This window comes from Colletotrichum higginsianum, chromosome 3, assembly GCF_001672515.1.
Source record: "Colletotrichum higginsianum IMI 349063 chromosome 3, whole genome shotgun sequence".
In the NCBI taxonomy this organism is placed as follows: domain Eukaryota; kingdom Fungi; phylum Ascomycota; class Sordariomycetes; order Glomerellales; family Glomerellaceae; genus Colletotrichum; species Colletotrichum higginsianum.
Genome location: NC_030956.1, coordinates 5,655,537 through 5,675,177, shown reverse-complemented (window position 1 = coordinate 5,675,177; position 19,641 = coordinate 5,655,537). Strand labels below are relative to the sequence as shown.

The following is a 19,641-nucleotide window of genomic DNA, read 5'->3' as shown; positions in this document are numbered from 1 at the left end:
TCTCATTGTTTGACGCCGCCAGCAGATGAGATCGAGCAAAGTGCCTGGTTACCGCAGTATACATTCATATGCAGTGCGTAACCACATTTGCGACCACTTTCAACCACCGTTCGCTCGCTCATCTTTTTTGCGCATACATGATTCCCTCGTCACTTCCTTTCATCCTTAAACAGGTTTTTCCTCGATCTTACGAGACGGACACCTAATCAAACAGCAGAGACTCGCGGTGCCAGCCCTTTCCGGTCGGGGATCTCGTAAGCCGATGACGACTGGCCCTCGACAGATTCGCTGGCGGCATCCTCGGCGGCCAGCGAGTCCTGGGACTTGCGTATACGTTTCTCCCTGTTCCGACAGTCAGTTGTCTTGCCGCATGTTGCTAACCCCCTTCCCAGGCACACATACCCGTGAGATCCAAGCAGAACCCTCACAACCTGCGTCGTGATGACCAGCAGCATGACCATGACGGCCGAGTAGACGTAGCCCTTGGGAAACCGCGGGGCCTCGACGGTCGGGTACACGAACAACGGGACCCACGCGTTCGTCGAGGTGGCGATGGCCGTCATGAGAATCAGCGTCAGCGCCCGCTCCTCGATGTTGTGCTTGAGGATGATGTTGGCCCATCCGTACAGCACCGACGACACCGCGACGGCCGAGTACGTCGTGCTGAAGGCGTACCACTTGGCAGCCTCCGGCACGTTCCACACGGCCAGGATGACGAGGCCCGAGAGGTTGACCGCCGACGCCAGCGTGATGGCCGCCGGGCGGCCGATCCAGAGGTCGGCGCTGAAGTTGATGAAGAGCACGAAAAAGATGCCGAGGCCGGGGCTCAGCGCCGCGAGGTTGTTCATCTCGGCCGTGCTGTAGCGGCCGAGGCTCTTGATCCAGAGGAGGAACGCGGCGCTGTTGGCGCTCGTGTTGAAGAAGAAGATGTCCCAGAGGATGAGCAGGTAGAACCGCCAGTTGGTGAAGATGCGCCGCAGCAACGCGAGCGAGAAGGGCGTGCTCCGCGTCGACGCGCCGGCCTCCTCGAGGCGCGAGCGCGCCAGAGCGAGCTCCGCTTCCGTCATCAGCAGCCTGTTGGGCTTCGAGGGCGTCCCCGGCCAGACGAAATAGCCGACGAGGGCGAGCGGGAGCGTGATGACGGCGTTGATGATGAAGAGCCAGCGCCAGCCGGCCAGGCCGTGGGTGCCGTCGAGGTACGTGACGGCGGCGGCCTGCAGGAGGGACGCGGTGAGGGTGCCGAGGGTGAGGCCGATGTAGAAGATGCCGCCCCGGCGGCCAATCTCGTCGCTTCGGTACCAGGAGCCGAGCACGAAGTGGACGCCCGGGAAGTACGAAGCCTGGTTCTTGGTCAGTCCATACTGCATATAGTCTAAATCTACGAGACCGAGAGGGACGGGGCCGGACAGACCTCAAAGATGGCCACCATGAACCGGTACGCCATGATCTCGGCGTAGGAGTTGGCGCGGTACTGGAGAAGGGTGAAGAGTCCCCATCCAAGATCCAGAGTCGGGACGAGCACATGCATCGGCACTCGTGGGAACAGGTAGATGAAGGGGAGGAGGCCGACTACGTTGCCCACGACGAAGATGGTCTGAAACTGGACGAGCTCGTTGCCGTGGAAGCCGAGCTCGTCGGCCATTCCCGACACATACGCATTGTCTATGGATGTTAGTCAAAGATTTCTAACGTGGCCTTCTGTACTTTTCACTTACTGATGTTGATCTGGTCAATGTACTTGACCCAGTAGATGATGCTGTAAGTCTGTACATCAGCACTTGAAACGGACACACAAACAACGAAGGAGGACTTGTTCTTACAAAGCGTAGGGCACAATGAGAAAGTCAAGCTTCAGGATCAGCTTTCGTTCTTCCGGGGTATCAGTCGGCGCGAACCAGTGATACCACCGGCGTGCAGGAGGAGTAGACATGACGGGCAATGTAGATGATGGCTCTTGTCCGGGATCGACTCAGCCAACTGGTTCAGAAAGGACACGATTCGTAGAGCATTTAACAATCTTCTTTGAGAGCCTTTTAGGAGGTAAAAAAGAATAGCTCAAGTCGTCAGCTCCGCATCGGAGCACATCACCGGCGGGCGGAGATCCAAACCCCCTTCGATGGGCCTCCGGTGGTGTTCAAGGTCCCAGCCGCGATGCCGGCAATAGCGAGGAGATGTTCGTTTTTCCCGGGGGCTTATCTTGCTGGTCGTTCGGAAACTCGTCATTGGTCCGCCATTGTTCCTTTGCTCGTCAATGTGTGGTTTCACCCAGGGGGGACTGACGATGATGCCATTTCTCGCTCCATTGCGCCAGTGGATATTCGGCAGTCGGGCTTTAGCCCGCAGGTAACATCATGTCATCTGCCTTTGTGCGAGAACGGCTTTTCTTTTAGCCCGCTTCCCTGTTACAATTCTTGCAGTATTTTGTCATGCGCGAGCCAATGGATTGGTTGGAGAGAGCAAAAACTAGACTGTTTAAGGCTTCGGGTCACGCTTGGAGCGGCCTTTTCATCAGAATTACGACTTGACAGTATAGAAGGTGAGTCTGAGCAGTAGCTAACCGGGCTTGGGCCCGGCTGTCTTTTATACGTTGTTTAGGTACAGGTCAAAAGCTATTATTACATGAATGCCGATAGAGTAGCACGCTAGATTCTCTTCCAAGCCCGCGATCTCCACCGTGGTCCTGCTGATATTCAGGACGGTGTTTCGCCGAGACTCGACGCCGACAACTTAGACGCACTGAGAGTACCAGTCGTTCACGAACTCGCACTTGCCAGACGAGCAGGCGGTAGCGCCAGAGTAACCCTGGCCACCACACTGGCCGTACAGGGCAACGGATCCGGAGCCGGAAGCGGGCTTGGCGGCAGCCTCCGTGGCCTTGGGCGCAGCGGGGGTAGAAGCAACAGGCGTGCTGGAGGGGGCAGCCTCGGCCTTTTCGGCAGTCTCTCCAGCAGACGAGGAGGAGGAGGCGGCGCTCAGCTTGCCGGCGCCGGCATTGGCAGGGACGCTGGTCTTGATCTTGCTGGCGGCGGCGGCGCTGGCGATGCCGAGGCCCTTGAAGTCGCCGAAAAAGGTGGTGTCGGTGTACTTGAAGTCGTCGGTGGTGTCCTCGAAGACGTTGATCTCGCACGCCCGGTCGAGGGCCGACTTGCACTGCGCGTTGGTGGTGGCGTCGGGGGAGGAGAAGAGCCTGCCCTTGTAGTCCGAGACGAGCTGCTTGACGTTGATGAAGGCGTTGCCCTCGAAGATGCCGCGGGCCGTGGCCTCGCCGCCCTCGATGGCGTGGCCGTTGGTGTCGCTCCACACGTTGTTGACGGCGTGCAGGAGGGTGGCGCCGCTGAGGGCAGGGCCGCGGCCGGCCGTCTTGTAGATGTAGTTGTTCTTCATGGTGATCTGGTCGTCCTCGCCGACCATCTCGAACGTCCAGTAGTGGTATCCGTTGCAGCCGGTGGAGTAGGTCGAGTTGCCGTTGATGAAGTTGTTGGACAGGGTGATGCGCTTGCTGGGCTCGAAGCCGAAGACGTAGTGCTGGCGGCCGGGGCGGGTGGTCTGCACATCGGGTTAACACATGTCCAACTTCGAAAGCAGTCCAACTTCGAAAGCAGAACCGAGTGACAAGAAATGGAGGGAGATTCTTACGGTGACATGGTCAACCCAGACGAGATCGGCACCGGCAAACGAGAGCGCGTCGCCTCCCCAGACATACTTGTGGTTCAAGTCTTTGATTTCGATGTTCTGGATAATGACGTTGCTGCCCTTCATCCTCAAGCCCTTGCCCTTGATGGCGCCCTTGCTCCCGACGCCAAGAATGGTCTTGTTAGAGCCAACGTCGATAGGCGTGCGGGCGGCCTTGAACCAGGTGCCCGTCTCCTTGGTGTTGCTGCCGCAGTCGTCCTGGATGATTCTCTGGCACGCAGCGCCGGTTCCCCAGCTGGCACAGGCGGTGCCGGACTCGGTGCCCTCGGACTCCGTAAAGTCATACTCCTTGGAGAGGACGATGACGCGTGGCTTGCTGTCGGTGAGGTACGTCGTCAGCTCGTCGATGTCCTTGGGCGTGACGGCGGCTGCGCTGCCGCCGCCGGTAACTCCGGTAGCAAAACCCTCCGCCTTTCCGCTCACGGTTTGAGCTGCCGTCAAGTTGGCCACGGCCGCCAAGACCGCCAAGATGGCTGAAGCCGACTTCATTGTGGATTTACAGGGGGTGGGGGGGTTCAAATCGAAAAAATGGTTGTAAATGAGTGGTTCGTGCCCAATAGAAAAGAGAGTAATTGATGAGTTCCGGAACTCGATATCCAACGTAGAAACAAACTGGACAAGACAAAAGTTGAACGAGGGGCTGAAGTGAATGAAAGTGAGGGAAAGTAAAGTCGATGCAGTTCACTCCGATGTCGAGGGGAAGAGGAAAATTCGATACTAAATATCGTGAATTGTTCCCGCGATCTCCGGGGGGAGGTGCCGTAGCCGTCCCGAAGAGGATCTGACATATTTAATCCGAAACAGACCACTCTTGTCACTGCAATTTAGGGGTTGACCAGATAGGAACTATACGGCCATATACCGGCTTTTGATTGGTGACTGCCTATACTTCCTGGACCTTGCATTCATTAAATCCCCCCTGAATCGTTCAAAGTCTGCCTAACTGAGAAAAGTGACGTCTTCTTCGTGGCTCCCCATGCCGTTTTCAGGGCAAAGATGCTGCAGTACCTCTAACATGGCAACTGTCGCCGAGATCATAAGACTAGCACCTTACCTCTTACGGGAAGTACTTCGTGAATGCTTGGTTTAGGAGTACAGACTTCCTGTTCAGGATGAGCGCATAGTCTGTTCTTCTGCATCTCTCGGGTCCCGACACCACCGGAATTTCAACACCAACAAAAAGTGCTTCGTGAGACCTGCAGTGGCTCGAATTGCAGTGCAAATGTTCAAAAGCAAGAACGCAAACCCAGTAGACCAGATTCTTCTCTAAGGACGTTTGGCGATTTTGGCGTGTACTCGTTGCTTCAACAGGGCACACCCCCTGGAACCCTTTTTGGGGGGGGGGGGGGCTCTTCGGATAGCTCTGGTTTGCACTTCGCAAATAGATTGATTGCATCGATGATCAGCGTGCTCCAGATGTGCAGGTCACAGGAGAAACCCCGTCATAGAACCCAGCCAGACAACCCTTTAAACCAAACAGACAACCACAACTCACTAGCATCTTATCACAACATGGCCACACTGAACGGTTTCCCAGGGGCGGATGAGAGCCTAGGTTATCGCTTGTCCCAGAAGAATGCGGGCTTTGCATTCTTCAACGTGACTACCCGTATCTCCCTCAACTTTTCGGCCTGTTTTTGTGCGTCCGTTTGCCCCGGCCAACTGACTGAATCCTCCACGAAAAAAAGATATGGGGGGCTCTCCATTTTTTATGGCAATGCAGAGAATTCCCAGCTGGGCCAGATGAATAGTAATCCCGAAATTCCCCGCGAGCCAAACCCAAAATGGAACTGATTGTCCAAGTCAGAGCGAAGGAGTTTTCAACCTTCTTGGGAAAATCCTTATGAATTTCATGTCAAAGGGCTGGGATTTTTACAGGATATGTACATAGGAGTTTGAGTTGTTTGTTGGCAATCAGACAAATCACTATAGACAAGCAGTAATGATGTTGATTAACTAGGCTGCTCTACTATCTACAAAGTATAAGTGTGCACTCCTTTCTCTTACTTTATTCTTCTTTCATGCTACTTATTCTAATAAGTAATGATGCTGTCTAGACTTTTAATTCTGCCCTTTCTAAATGGGAGACGTGTTAGAATTTTGCAAACTCTAAGTTTAGAACAACTTCAGTTGCACTATTGCGTCAACCTTTAGTGTCCTAGTCCTAGAGAAGCTTTTTCATTCAAGCTAGCTTTACTAAACTACCCTACAGGACTAATCACAGCATTAATTAGATGGATTTGTAGTGTAAATCACAGCTAAAGCCCTCTTAAGCATCCGACCTTTAGTTTAGCTTAATTTATTTGCACACAGAATTTAACAAGACACAAAACCTCTAGTTGTAGTTTATTACAAAGATTGTACACTATATGCTCTTTTATTTACTGTAACAAAGCCGCTAAGAATACTTTCTATTTTCTACTTAAATACAATACAAACTAGTTTAGTCTAGGCCTAGCTACAACTCTACAGTAAAGCTAATACTGTCATTAAAGCAAAGTATAGCTTTGAAGTAAAGTTATCCTACTAAGGGAGAATCTACACTAAAGGCTCTCTAACATCTTCAATCTCAAGCAACTAGTTTAGAAAGGCTAAGTGGTATCTTCCTGAGAGCCATTGTCTGCTCTAGAAAAGGCTATTTTTCTTATCTACATAAGGAAGAAAACCCCGTGCAGCAGCTCCCATACACTAGCCTACTGTAAGTTGGAACAACATCTAACTACCTGCCTACCTATTTTAAAAAAACACTTTGGCTTTGCTTTTGCTTTTGTTAATAGTATTATAGAACTTGAAAAACATACTTACTCTGCATTGCGTACATACTTACATAAAATATGAGCAGCTCAAACAACATCACAGGTATCACGCCTAGCCTGCTAGAAATAAATCTAGCAGCGTGGAACCAAGCAGGTCGTCGTGAGTTCCTTAGTGTCTGCGTATGCTTTCCAACAAGTCATGATACGTCACCAAACGTTATATTGGCATCGATACGAGATGCCCTTAATAGACTTGCAGTACAGAGGCCTGACTTTGCCGACATTCTCCAGGTCAACCTTGCCTCAGGTAAAATATCTTTTTTTATCAGGCATTCTGACGTTATACCGCTTAAAACCACAGGACCCAGCACCACACTCGGCTATTCGTAGGCACAAGGGAACTTAGCCAAGCCCCAGTCAGCTACGTTGAAACGTCATTTATCAAAGGCGGGCTGCTTTTCTGGGTCCATCTGAATAAGGTTGTTCCAGATGCCACCTGTATGAAGATGTTCATGGAATGTTTTGCAGCCCAGACAAGGAAAACGCTGTTCTCATGTCCATCCTCTCAAGCACTGGATGAAGAGAAGATTTCAAAGAGGGTAGCGGAAAAGAAACCCAAACTTGGTGCCCTCCTCTCAGCATGTCCCGAATTCGTCTTGCAAGAGTATCCTCTTGGACCGGCCACAGCTATATTGCTACCTGCTGGGGAGGATCCGGTGGGGCATCAGCTTCTCAGGTCAGAGTCTGAAGTGATATTCCTCATTAGTTGGCAAAATTTGGAAACTCTATGGCACTTTATTACGACGAGAAGGACATGCAGAGGATCGCCCTCAACAATGGACTGCTTCACAGCCTTGATTTGGGCATACGCCACCATGGCCAGAATGAGGGCAAAGAGCTCTGATGATGAAATCAGCCTCGACTGGGAAGCAAGACTCTTGACGCCCGTCAATTGGAGAGGACGCGCCTTCCACCACGAAACAATGAATTTTTTTGGCAGCACCACGGCCTACCCCGTCACAAGGGTTCCGCTAAAAGAGGTGATGGATGCTGCTGAAGACTTGCATCTTCTAGCCCACTTGGCCAGCTCCATCAATGCCATGGTCGAAGCCGTAGACGAGGACTTTGTCGCCACGCAAACGGCCCTTATGTGCGCCTGTCCGGATTTACGATTCCTATGCACCAACATCTGCCTGGAGCACCCGACAGGCTTTAGCGTCGATTCCTGGAGGACCATCGGAGTGGACCTCACATGGGATATTTCAGGGGTCCCGACGACAATGGCAGATGTTGTGCGCCCAGTCAACGCTACTACTAGGGAGGGTACGGCGTTGATCTTGCCGAACAACGACCTGGGGTCAAATTACCAAGTGTCGGTATCACTCCAACCACAGGCTATATGGAGATTCTTTGTGAAAATAAGCGTTGGATGCAATGGTTCTATGGCGTTATTAGATAGACCTCAAAGTCGCCCTGCAGTTGGGTTCTCAGGCCTACTAAGAGTTTAGTTCTAGCTAGGTTAGTCACTTGCAAAGTAAAAAACAATTGGATTCCAATTTATGTTACATCCCATGCTGTGCTAGCCTAAGCCACTTTGAACCCGTCTTGCGTTTGGGGTTGGAAATCAGTATGTAAAGTTGCCCAGAACTGTCCCCAATGATAGATCCTGAATAGCTTCTCTATGCCCCTTTGCCATTTCTATGAACTGAAATAGAAGGCTAGATATCACACAAGCATCTGTCTAATTCATCTCGGTCAACAACTGACGCAAATTCCTGTAAACAAGCTGAATTTCAAGGGAAAAGGAGTAAAGAATTGTTAGAGAAGGCCAACTTCCTGGATGCAACAGATTCCTTATTCTAGCTTGCCTGTACCTTTCATACCCTGTGACTTGAATGCAATTTGTCTAGGGATTTTTTTAGAGCCCCCTGTTTTTCTTTTTGTGAGCCGTGAATAGGCATCGGATGGCCCTATCTAAGGGAATTTAAGTAATTGCCGGTCAGTGCGGTCATAATAGTGGCATGTTCGTTCGAGAGATGGAAAGAGAGTATTGCAGTTCACAAAGTGGTCATCGAGTCACCAATCTCAGATACACGTTGACTCCTGTATCCGACTACGTTTTCACCCATGGATCTGACACATCGCTTGATCGCTGCGAAACGAGGTGAAGTGATTAATTCTGTACGCTAATCACTAAATTTTTAAATTTTTTTTTAAATCTTGCATAGGGTTTCAAACTTCTAACTGCCGACCTTCAGTATCTACTACAAGATAAGTCAGACTACCCACTTTTCAGCACCCCCCCCTATTTTAGCACCCTAAAAATGCCTCAAATGCCTCATTACTAGAATATACCCCTCAACTTTTAATATTAATAATATTTCCTATACTTATGCAAATAACCTTATTTTTTCCTTAGAGTTTCCTTTTTACCTTATAGGCTAGTATACTAAAAATAAAGTTAATTAGGCCCTTAATGCAATAACTAATAGTATACTTATTAAGAGGGCTAATTAAGTATATAGTATTCTAAAATTAATACTTTAGTATTAAATTAAGAGTACTTAATTAAAATTAATTACCTTTTCTAATTTGTAGAGACTATCTATTAATTAGGAGATTAAATTAGTTAAATAAGTTTGCATTTAGTATACTCTTAGTATTACTCTAATTTATCTATAAGTAAAGCTATTTGTAGAAAGAATCCTCTATACTATAGGAAATATAGAGCCTATAGGAAAAGGCTAAATTTAAGCCTTCTTAAAGAGGAATCTATTAGTTAAAGTCTAGAGAAGTTACCTTATTAATTCTAAGTATATTAATAGAGTATTTACTAAAATTATTAGGGACTAATTTAAATTACTTACTATAACGTACATGCATAGTGAGCGGATCAACATAGTGAGCGGATCACCTTTCTCTACCTTCCTACTATTATTGTAAGTTAATTCAGCAGCATCGTACGAAATCAATTAAAACTACTTATCATCCTCTTCTTCAGAGGTCTCCCAAACTACCTGACATGTTCGTACGTTATGTCCAGTCTTTCCGCAATTGCCACATCGCCGACCGCGCAATTCACCCCCCTCTGTACGAGCTCCCTCCTGACGCACATTTTCGCCTCCAGCATCAACAATACCCTTCTCTACCCGGATTGCCTCTGCTTCAGCTGCATTAAGGGACCCTCCAAGACGTAGTTGGGTTTTTTTAGCCCTCCGACGCTTGCTTAGTATCTCATTTGCCGTACGAAGCCCACGGCACTCAGCTTCAACAAGAGCTAGTTTGTGTGCTAACTTGCTAATACCTTTAGCCTGCAAGTCAACTACTTCGTACAAATGGGTTGGTGAGCTATGTTGATGACTAGTAATCCTTTTCTTAAGTGATGCAGAGCTTCGTACGGCGTCATGTGCTGTAGTTGGTGTCTTTGGGTCCCAGGAGCCCTGGCTGCTTGGGCGTGAGTTGGATGGTGTTGGCGTCTTTGGCTTGAAATCCAGCCGGGAAATAACTACTTCTGGGTTAAAAGGGACAAGGCCAGCCTGTCTAAAGCCAGCTCGTACGTTTTCTTCACCCATTGAAGTAAAAAAGGCTGCCTTAAAGGCAGGAAAGAAATCGTCCTTAGTAATGTGCGTAATCTGCATCCGCATCATTTTCTCAATTTCCTTGCCGTACGACGCCTTTAGTGGACTAAAACAGCCAACATCAAGAGGCTGGAGCTCGTGCGATGAATGGGGAGGCATGCAAAGAGCAATAATGCTGTGTTCCTTGCAGTAATCGTCAAACTTGGTGGACTTGTGGCTGTTGTGGCCATCAAGGATTAGGAGCCGGAAAGCACCCTTCGTACGAGACTTTGTGCACTTTTCAAAATGCTGTAGCCAATCTAGGCCAATCTCATTTGTAGTCCATCCATTTTCGCTAGGGTGGACGCGCCATTGGGGTGGGAATTGGCCATTGGTATACCACGAGAGGAGGTGATATTTGCCCTTGACGATGACGTACGGAGGCAGCGCCCAGCCATCTGCACATACGCCCTGAATGACAGAAACCCATTCGCGATTGCCAGGCTGCTTCGTACGAGGCCTTCCCTTACGGTCGGAAGTTGTAACAACCTTTGCGTGCGACAGCATTCCCATCAAGAAGCCTGTCTCATCAAAATTGTAGATATCGTCATCGTGGATTCCGTACTTTGCGATTGTGTTTCGTACGAGGGCAAACCAGGCCTGCACAATTGCAGGATCCTCAGCTAATGCCCTCTGATAGTCGATTCTACGTCGAAAACGCGTCTTTAGTTGTGGTTGACGTCGTACGAAGTTCTCTGCCCATCGGGGTCCAACACGCGTCGCGTCGCGTTCGTCAAGGAGGCAATCAGCCATATCTCGTACGTCGTCAAGTCGCGGTGGAAATCCTCGATCGATTAGGTCAATAACTCGTTCAAGAATCACTGTTTCTTCTAGCTCAGTCATCTTCATTGATTTCGATCGCGTTTCTTGTCGTGGTAGTCGTCCGATGCGTCGGTAGTTAAGGGTTGAGAATGGGATCTTGTAGATAGAGGCTGCTTTTCGTACGGATAGTTTTGGGTCTTTTTGGATAGCTTTAAGTGCAAGAATAATGCGGCTTTCATTTGAGGAGGATTCCATAGTCGTGCGTAGAGGAAAGTTGTTGTAAGGAGGAAAGGTAAGAAAGAAGGGGAAAGTGATCCGCTCACTATGTTGATCCGCTCACTATGCATGTACATTACTAGAGATTACTAGTATTAAATTAGCTAATAAATATAATATAAATAAGACTAGTATTCTTAAGGGCTAGGGATTTAATAGGCTAATATTAAGTATATTTAAAATAAAGTCTATATATAAGAAATAGCTTAAATTAAGAGTATAAGTATTTATTATTAAATATATTTCTACTCTAAGCTATATTTTAAATCCCCTTATTATTTATAAGGGTAAAGTAGTCTAGTAGTAGTAGTTTCCTCTAGACTTAAGCTCTTATAAAGAATAGTAATTTACTATAATAGAGAATAAATAAACTTTAAATACTACTACAATTAAATAGCTATAGAAGGTCTTTATTTTTTAAATTCTTCTTTAGAGTAAGAAAATTAAGCTACTAATTATAAATAAATATAAGAATTATATAATAATTAACTTTATATAATTATACTATATAAATAATATTTAACGTACGTGCATAGTGAGCTGCGCATCATAGTGAGCTGCGCACGTCTACTGCCTTTCTACCTCTTATATAAGTTAATTCAACTACAACGTACGAAATCAATTAAAACTACTTATCACCCTCTTCTTCATCACTATCCCAAACTACTTCACAGGTTCGTGCGTTATGTCCAGACTTTCCGCAATTGCCACATCGTCGCGCGCGTGGTTCAGCACCTTCCGTACGACCCTCCTTCTGAGGGTTATTCTCTCCTCCAGCATCAACACCACCCTTTTCTACTTGTAGTGCCTCTGCTTCAGCAGTATTAAGTGACCCTCCAAGACGTAGTCGTGTTTTTTTTGCCCTCCGGCGCTTACTTAGTACCTCTATCCCCGTACGAAGCTTACGGTTCTCAGCCTCAACAATAGCAAGCCTATGGGCTAACTTGCTAATACCTCTGGCCTGGAAGTCAATTACTTCGTACATTGGTGTTGGTGAGCTACCTTGATGTGCTTGGATCTTCTTTTTAAGAGAGGAAGCACTTCGTACGCCCTCTAGTGCTGTGGTTGGTGTCTTTGCGTCCCAGGAGCCTCGGCTGCTTGGCCGTGAGTTTGATGGTGTTGGCGTCTTTGGCTTGAAATCCAAGCGAGAAAGAACCACTTCAGGGTTAAAAGGTACAAGGCCTGCCTGTCTAAAACCAGCTCGTACGTTGTTTTCGCCCATTGAGGCAAAGAATGCTGCTTTAAAGGCAGGAAAGAAGTCATCCTTAGTAATATGCGAAATCTGCATCCGCATCATCTTCTCGATTTCCTTGCTGTACGAGTGCTTTAACGGGCTAAAGCACCCAACATCAAGAGGCTGGAGCTCGTGCGATGAATGGGGAGGCATGCAGAGAGCAATAATGCTTTGTTCCTTGCAGTATTCGTCAAAGTCGGTCGATTTATGGCTGTTGTGACCATCAAGGATCAAGAGGCGATAAGAGCCCTTCGTACGAGTCCTTGTGCACTGATTAAAGTGCTGTAGCCAATCTAGGCCAATATCATTTGTCGTCCATCCATTTTCGCTTGGATGGATGCGCCATGTGGCTGGGAATTGGCCGTTGGTGTACCAGGAGAGGAGGTGATATTTGCCCTTCACGATAACGTACGGAGGCATCGCCCAGCCATCTGCACACACACCCTGAATGACAGAAACCCATTCCCGATTGCCAGGCTGCTTCGTACGAGGCCTTCCCTTACGGTCAGACGTTGTAACAACCTTTGCATGCGACAGCATTCCCATCAGGAACCCAGTCTCATCAAAATTGTAGATATCGTCATCAAGTATTCCGTACTTTGCAATTGTGTTTCGCACGAGTGCAAACCAGCCTTGTATAATTGTAGGATCCTCAGCTAAGGCCCTCTGATAGTCGATTCGACGTCGAAATCGCATTTTCAATTGGGGGACGCGTCGTACGAAGTTCTCTGCCCATCGGGGTCCCGTACGCGTCCCGTCGCGCGCGTTTAGGAGTTGGTCGGCCATTTCTCGTACGTCTTCTTGTCGCGGAGGGAACCCTCGATCGATTAGGTCAATAACTCGTTCAAGAATCACCTCCTCTTCAGTTATAGTCATCTTCATTGATTTCGGTCGCGTCTCGGCTCGTGGGAGTACACCAGCGCGTCGCGTGCGAAGGGTTGATTCAGGAACCTCAAAGGTGGAGGCAGCTCTTCGTACAGACATTTTTGGGTCTTTTTGGATAGCTTGGAGGGCAAGGATAATACGGCTTTCTTTAGAAGAAGAAGTCATGTTCGTACGTGGAGGAAAGTAGGTGTAAAGGTTTAAGAGGTAGAAAGGCAGTGGACGTGCGCAGCTCACTATGATGCGCAGCTCACTATGCACGTACGTTATTTATTATTCTTACTACTATATACTTCTTATATTCTCTAGTTACTTAATTAGTTAGTCTTTAGCTCTATTAAGGTAGCTTATAGAAAGAAGCTTAAATACTTTAATTAGTAGAATAATTTAATTATTATAAGTAAGAGGAACTTTATAAGCTATTATTAGAAAACTTATACTATAAGTATAATAATGCAGAATATTAGAAGTAATTAGAAATAAATAGAATTATAGCCTATCTCTATAGTAAAGCTTCTAATAAGCTCCCTACTACTCCTATTAATACTAGTAGTATTAGAATTATTTAATTAAGTTAGTAAAGGGTAATTTAGAGATAAGAAAGCTAAAGAAAAAGTATTTACATTATTTATAGTAGTATAATTAATACTAAGGAAGATAAAGAATCTAATTAAGTAGTTAAAGCTATTTATAGAGCTAGAAAATAATACTTTTACTTAATACCTTTTATTTAAGAAAGTAAAAAAAGGCTTTAGTAAGTAAATATATAAATTAGTAAATACTTAGTAGAAACTAGAACTTCTATAGGCCTAAATTACTAATACTACAGTAAGGAAAAGAAGAGTAGTCTAACTAAATCCTAATACTAAGTTTACTAATATTAAAGATATTTAGTAAGTACAACTTAAGGCTAGGGAAAAAGAGAATAATACAGCTAAATCTAGCAACTCTAAATACCCTAGTAAAACTGAAAGCTGTATTATTATTGCATTTAGAAGAAGTTAATAATTAATTAAAGTTAATAAGTATAATAGGGATAGCTTCATTTTTAGGGTGCCAAAATGGGGGGGGTACCGAAAAGTAGGTAGTCTGACTTACTGAAGCTATCGTCGACGTCGCTCCATGATGTATTCGCGCCTTGGACAAGGCTCGGAACGCATTTCTGATTGATAATGGAAACCCGGTTCTCAGCGCTAACTCTTAGACTGACAACACCTCACTTTCGCGGCCTAGTCTCCTCCGAAATGCGGAGTTTGGTGGACCGTTGGCGCGGAGCCTTGGACGATTCATGCGTCGAGCAGGTTTAGCCTCCGTCGTCCGTCATATGGAGCGGATGTTTGGCTTGGCACTTTCGTCCTTTCTTCAGCCTGTTCTTCGTCAGAAGACACCTGTCTACATCATCTCCTTCGCCTAAAGATTGGTACCCTGGTGTTGAGTTGTCGACACACTACCAGAACGCCAAAGTCCGAGCATCACACCACCTCCACGCTCCGTCCGCTCCGCGAAACCAGTTCACCCCAAAAAAGAAAATACATAATCGACAGACGTCACCGTTTTACCCCGCCATCAACTCCAAATTTCCCCGCAAGCGCACAATGACGATCACCGCCACCGACAACGCGGGGAAGCCCTCGGAGGTGCGCATCGAGGTTATCACGCAGCCCGAGGACTTCACGCAGGTCAATGAGGTCGTCTGCAACGCCTTCGGCCACCAGGTCCGCGACGGCGTCTTCATCTCCATGAACCCTGGTTGGGACACCCCTGAGGGCCAGGCCTTCCACGCCTCGCGCATGGTCAACCGCTTCGGCTCCGTGACCAAGAACAACAAGGGCGAACCGAACACCGTCTTCCTCAAGGCCACCCTCCCGGACCCCGAGCGGCCCGGCCAGCGGAGGATCGCCGGCATGGCCATCTGGGTGCAGCAGTCGGCCGTCGAGGGCCACGGCGACGCGCCGCCCAAGGACCTCATCAAGGACCTCAACCTCGAGTCCATCTTCCCCGGCAACGAGGCCGAGCAGCGCTACGCCGCCGCGTGTATGGGGTCCCTCCACAAGCGGCGCGAGGAGGTCATCCGCGAGAAGGCGGCGTCGGACGAGCCGGCCGTCTTCGTGCTGGACATGTGCGCCGTGGACCCCGCGTTCCAAGGGAAGGGAATCGCCAAGAAGCTGGTGCAGTGGGGTCTCGACGAGGCCAAGCGACGCGGCGGGCTCGAGCTGCTCCTCGAGGCGTCGAGCATGGGCAGACACGTCTACTCGAAGCTGGGCTTCAAGCAGGACGGCCCCGAGATCGAGTACGAGGTTGAGGAGCAGTTTGCGCACCGCGATAGGCCGTCCAACATTTTTATGCGCACAGGCGGGGGGCAGTAAAGCATCTTACATCTGTTGTATCATTTATATAGAAATAACATATTCGCATATTGGCACGGCTCAGAAGTGCAAGAATTTTCTTTGGTTTGTCACTAGTTTTTCATCTTGCATATGTTCATGTTAGGACTGCATACGCGAACTGGAAGTGCAGTATGTGCCGGTTGAAGGGAATATCAAGTTATGTGATGTGTCCATGAGAATTGTTCATGATATTGCCATAAAAATACATGTATAACGCCTTATCCAGGCGTTCAAGCGCCAAACGCTCGCTATTTGGAAGTAAATTTCCATGCCTCTCAGTTATCCCCCCCTAATTGTTTTACTGTACATTTTCCCTCTCTAAACATTGTTGGCCAAGGGCTCTTGCTTGGTGTGGTGTTCCGAGAAAGGCCTCTCGTCATCGCTCGTCTTCTCCTTGTGCTGGTCGCCGCCGACGGCAGTGTTCTCGCTGTGCACTGAGGCGCGCTGGAAGGCAGAGTCGTCCTTCTGCTTGCGGGTGATGTAGCCAGGCGGCACCCACTTGCTGGAGGAGTACGGCTTGACGCTGGGGTCGCTGTACATGCGATCGACGTTCTCGAGGGAAAGCATCTTCGTCTCGTAAAGGAAGAACCAGACGACCACCGCGCCGGCCAAGTTGCAGGCGGCGAAGACGAAGCCGTACGAGTAGCCGATGCCGGCGGTGGCGTAGGGCGTGAGGAAGGCAATGAGGAAGTTTCCGAGCCAGTTTCCGGCCGTGGCGAGGGATGCCTGCTTGGCTCTGGTGCGGAGGGGAAAGGTCTCGCCAATGACACACCAACACATGGGCCCCCAAGTCTAAGTTGGCATGTTAGCTTGTGATCTAGAATGGACTGACACATCGACATCTGGGGATGATGAACGAGGCATGTGAGTAGTAAACTTACGCTGGCGAAGGAGGCAATGAACATGCAAGCCGAAACGATCATGACAATGCCGGTAGTCGAGTTGGTTTCCGGAGGCATGGCCACACCGACGGCGGCAAAGACGGTGAGCCAGGCGGTCTGCCAGACGGCGCCGATGAACAAGGGCCAGCGTCTGCCGTACTTCTCCACGGCGTAGAGGCCGAAGAAGGTGCAGAAGACGTTGACGGCTCCGAGAATCAGTTGCATCATGATAGGGTCCTCGATGCCAGCCGACTCGAAGATGGTGGCTCCGTAGTAGAAGAAGAAGTTGACACCAGTCCACTGCTGGATGAAATGCAGGCTGATTCCGAGCAGAGTCCTGTAGACGGTCTTGGGGATGCCAGACGATCCGGTGAAGCACTCGGCCCAGGTGCCGTAGCCGGTCTTGGACTCCTCCTCAATGACCTTGAACATTTCCTGAAGATCCTTCTCGACGAGGTCGCAGTGGGGGTCGTCCTTCAGGCCACGAAGACGGGCCAAGGCCATGCGTGAGCCCTCCCAGTCCTGGCGACCGGCGAGCCAGCGGGGAGACTCGGGGACGAAGAGGATGCCCAGACCCAGAGGCAGGGAGAAGCCGATGCCGAGGCCGATGACGATGCGCCACGAGGCGTCCGAGTCTTGGAAGTTGCGGACGCCGAAGTTGATGAGGTTGGAGATGAGGATACCGAAGGTGATGAGCAGCTGGTACGAGGCGACGACGGCGCCACGGATCTCGCGCGGGGAGCACTCGGACTGGAACATGGGGACGCCGATGGACAGGTTACCGACGCCGAGACCGGCGATGAAGCGGCCAACCATCATGTGCACCCACGAGTTCATGGCCGAGATCTGGATGATGTTGCCGATGATGAAGATGGCGACACCGAAGCTCAGACTCCGGCGTCTGCCCCACCAGTCGGCCGTGTAGGCGCCGGAGAGGGCGCCGATGAGGGTGCCGATGCTCATGAGCGAGACCATGAGCGACTGGGTGGTGGGCACCCATTGCGGGAGGCCGTCCGGGCCAAGGCTGCCGGTGGCGAAGCGTTTCTTGAAGTCGGAGAAGAGGAGCATGCCTGAGATCTGACCCGTGTCGTAGCCAAAGAGGAAGCCTCCTATGCTGGTGATGGCACCGAGCATGAGGGCCTCGGCGCCGCACTCAGCGCCATTGATGCGGACGGACCTGCGAGGGGGGAGCAGTGTTAGTTGTGATGGGCTCCATGGGGTGTGTGTACGACAGCGTGACAAGCAACTTACAGTTTACCCAAACCCATGATTGCGAAGAACCGCGGCGAAGGGTGCCGATCTACGCTAGGTGTTGTTGGGATGTAGGAAGTTTTGCGGTCGTGATGTTTATGTTTCACGGGGAAACAGAGACGACTTGGCCGCTCAAGGTATCATGCGGATGTAGATCCCAAAAAGAATCCAAATGCCAGGAAAAGCTGCTTAAACTCAGGTGAGATAGGAAGAGGAGAGGGGAGAAAGGGAGGTGCTTTTGAAGACCAAAACCGAGGAGAGGGCTTTGGATATTATGCCAGGGGGGTGACGTTTCTCCAAAAGGCACGATGGAAAAGGCTTTATACTGACTGTAAGCCACATACAACATAACCTGCCGCGCCTTGGACGATCGTAAGTCAAAAGTCTGCTGACCCGAATATAGTGATGGGGAACGCTACTATGACGTTACCCGAGAGGCCGACTCGGGCCTACCGTCTCTTGGTCGCCGGGGGCGCAGGGCCTGGAAGAATAAGATTCGACGAGGAGGTGGGTTGAGGGTCGAAACAAGGTGTGGGAAAGCTGTGGGAGGAGGTACCGCGAGTATCCGTACATGAACTCGATCCATGCTCATCCCATTCCATTACTCTCTGATTCCGTGTGTGGGGAGGGGAGGGGACGCCACGCACGCGACAAGAGAACCACAAGCATCGATAATCCGGGGGTGAAGTGGCAGCCCACACATTCTCGGGGTGATAGTTTTGTTTGAGATGGGATGGGGATGGGGATGGGGGATGGAGCTTGAGACGAGCTAACAAGTTGACAACCTGACTGGCTAACACACTAATCCCTGGTAAAGCCGCGACTCTCGCTCTTTTGCTCTCTCTCTCTCTCTCTTTCTCTCTCCCTCTCTTCCCATTTCTCTCACTTCCCATCTCTCTCTCTCTCCGAGTCCCCCCCCAGGGGATTGACTGACAGGCATAATCGAAAAGAGCAGCTGTTCATGGGGCTCTCAAGGCCAACAATGGTTGGGTGAATCCGGAGTGAGGCTTGGAGATCGGCCGCTTGGCCCCCGTCATAGTCCGACAGGAGAGCAGGGGTGGGGTATGCGAACATTGGCAGACGAAATCGACTTGTGCAGCCAAGAGAAGCCTGTCCGATGCTGGCTGCCAAGGGTGGTGGGTGGTGCAGTCAGCTCACGGCGAGAAGCCGAGAAGACCACCATCATCACCGCATAGGTACGTAGGTAGGCTGGCTGTAGTTGTAGTGACGGACTGTATCCGTGCATGCATAGAATAGTGAAGGCCCGCCCAGCTCCCCCGTCTTCAGACCATCACAATACATCTGACCGTGGAATCCGTGGGGAACGGAGCGGGTTGTGCCAGCAGCGAGCGCAGTGTCTTGGAAATTGGGGAAACACCAAGAATAAAAAAAGTAATGACGATCCCAAGACCCTCTTGTGCGAGTCAGCCAACGGCGCGTCCGATCTTGTTTCTCTCTCTCGCTCTCTCACTCTCTCACTCTGTCTGTCTCCCATTGGATACAGGCAGACGGGTCACACAAGTAACCTGTCCGAGCCGCATTTCAAGGCGTAGCATAAACAGCCTTTCTTATGTGTGTGTAAGTTGTTATTGGCAAATGGTATCCACGTTTGACCACCCTTTTTCACATAGTCGGCATAACTCAAGAAATGTCTGTCCCATGCTGGCTGGCTGGGCGGAACAACAAAACGAGTCAATGCCATCCTTGCCGGGGCCGCGAACGACGCCCTGGGAGACGCGGTCTTCCGGCGCGGCGGTTCAGTTGGGACATGATGCCCATCCCCCATCCGCTCGCACACCGACGGAATAGGAATCTTGGATGCAGCAGCAGAAGGATGTGATTGGATTGTATGACGTCCACTTGGCCACCATCGGACGCCTGCTCGTCGTCTACGGCGTCACT

General features: G+C 49.8%; 5 protein-coding genes across 5 annotated transcripts; 2 read left to right on the top strand and 3 right to left on the bottom strand.

Annotated features, from left to right (window-relative positions):
- Positions 1-206: 206 nt before the first annotated feature.
- CH63R_05253 (Major facilitator superfamily transporter) lies at positions 207-1,930 on the bottom strand (the record flags this gene model as incomplete). Its single annotated transcript, XM_018300228.1, has 5 exons — positions 207-342; positions 403-1,340; positions 1,412-1,662; positions 1,716-1,756; positions 1,821-1,930. The coding sequence occupies 5 exons, from the start codon at positions 1,928-1,930 to the stop codon at positions 207-209; spliced, it is 1,476 nt and encodes a 491-aa protein (XP_018161474.1).
- Positions 1,931-2,727: 797 nt separating this feature from the next.
- CH63R_05252 (Pectin lyase) lies at positions 2,728-4,182 on the bottom strand (the record flags this gene model as incomplete). The annotated part of the gene is made up of 2 exons (XM_018300227.1): positions 2,728-3,546; positions 3,637-4,182. 2 exons carry the CDS (start codon positions 4,180-4,182, stop codon positions 2,728-2,730), a joined length of 1,365 nt encoding a protein of 454 aa, XP_018161473.1.
- A 3,142-nt stretch (positions 4,183-7,324) lies between these two features.
- Positions 7,325-7,949, top strand: CH63R_05251 (uncharacterized protein; the record flags this gene model as incomplete). Its single annotated transcript, XM_018300226.1, has 2 exons — positions 7,325-7,772; positions 7,909-7,949. The coding sequence occupies 2 exons, from the start codon at positions 7,325-7,327 to the stop codon at positions 7,947-7,949; spliced, it is 489 nt and encodes a 162-aa protein (XP_018161472.1).
- A 6,866-nt stretch (positions 7,950-14,815) lies between these two features.
- On the top strand, positions 14,816-15,586 carry CH63R_05250 (Acetyltransferase; the record flags this gene model as incomplete). Its single annotated transcript, XM_018300225.1, has 1 exon — positions 14,816-15,586. One exon carries the CDS (start codon positions 14,816-14,818, stop codon positions 15,584-15,586), a length of 771 nt encoding a protein of 256 aa, XP_018161471.1.
- Positions 15,587-15,925: 339 nt separating this feature from the next.
- CH63R_05249 (Hexose transporter) lies at positions 15,926-17,756 on the bottom strand (the record flags this gene model as incomplete). Its single annotated transcript, XM_018300224.1, has 3 exons — positions 15,926-16,399; positions 16,489-17,665; positions 17,740-17,756. 3 exons carry the CDS (start codon positions 17,754-17,756, stop codon positions 15,926-15,928), a joined length of 1,668 nt encoding a protein of 555 aa, XP_018161470.1.
- Between the last annotated feature and the right edge of the window lie 1,885 nt (positions 17,757-19,641).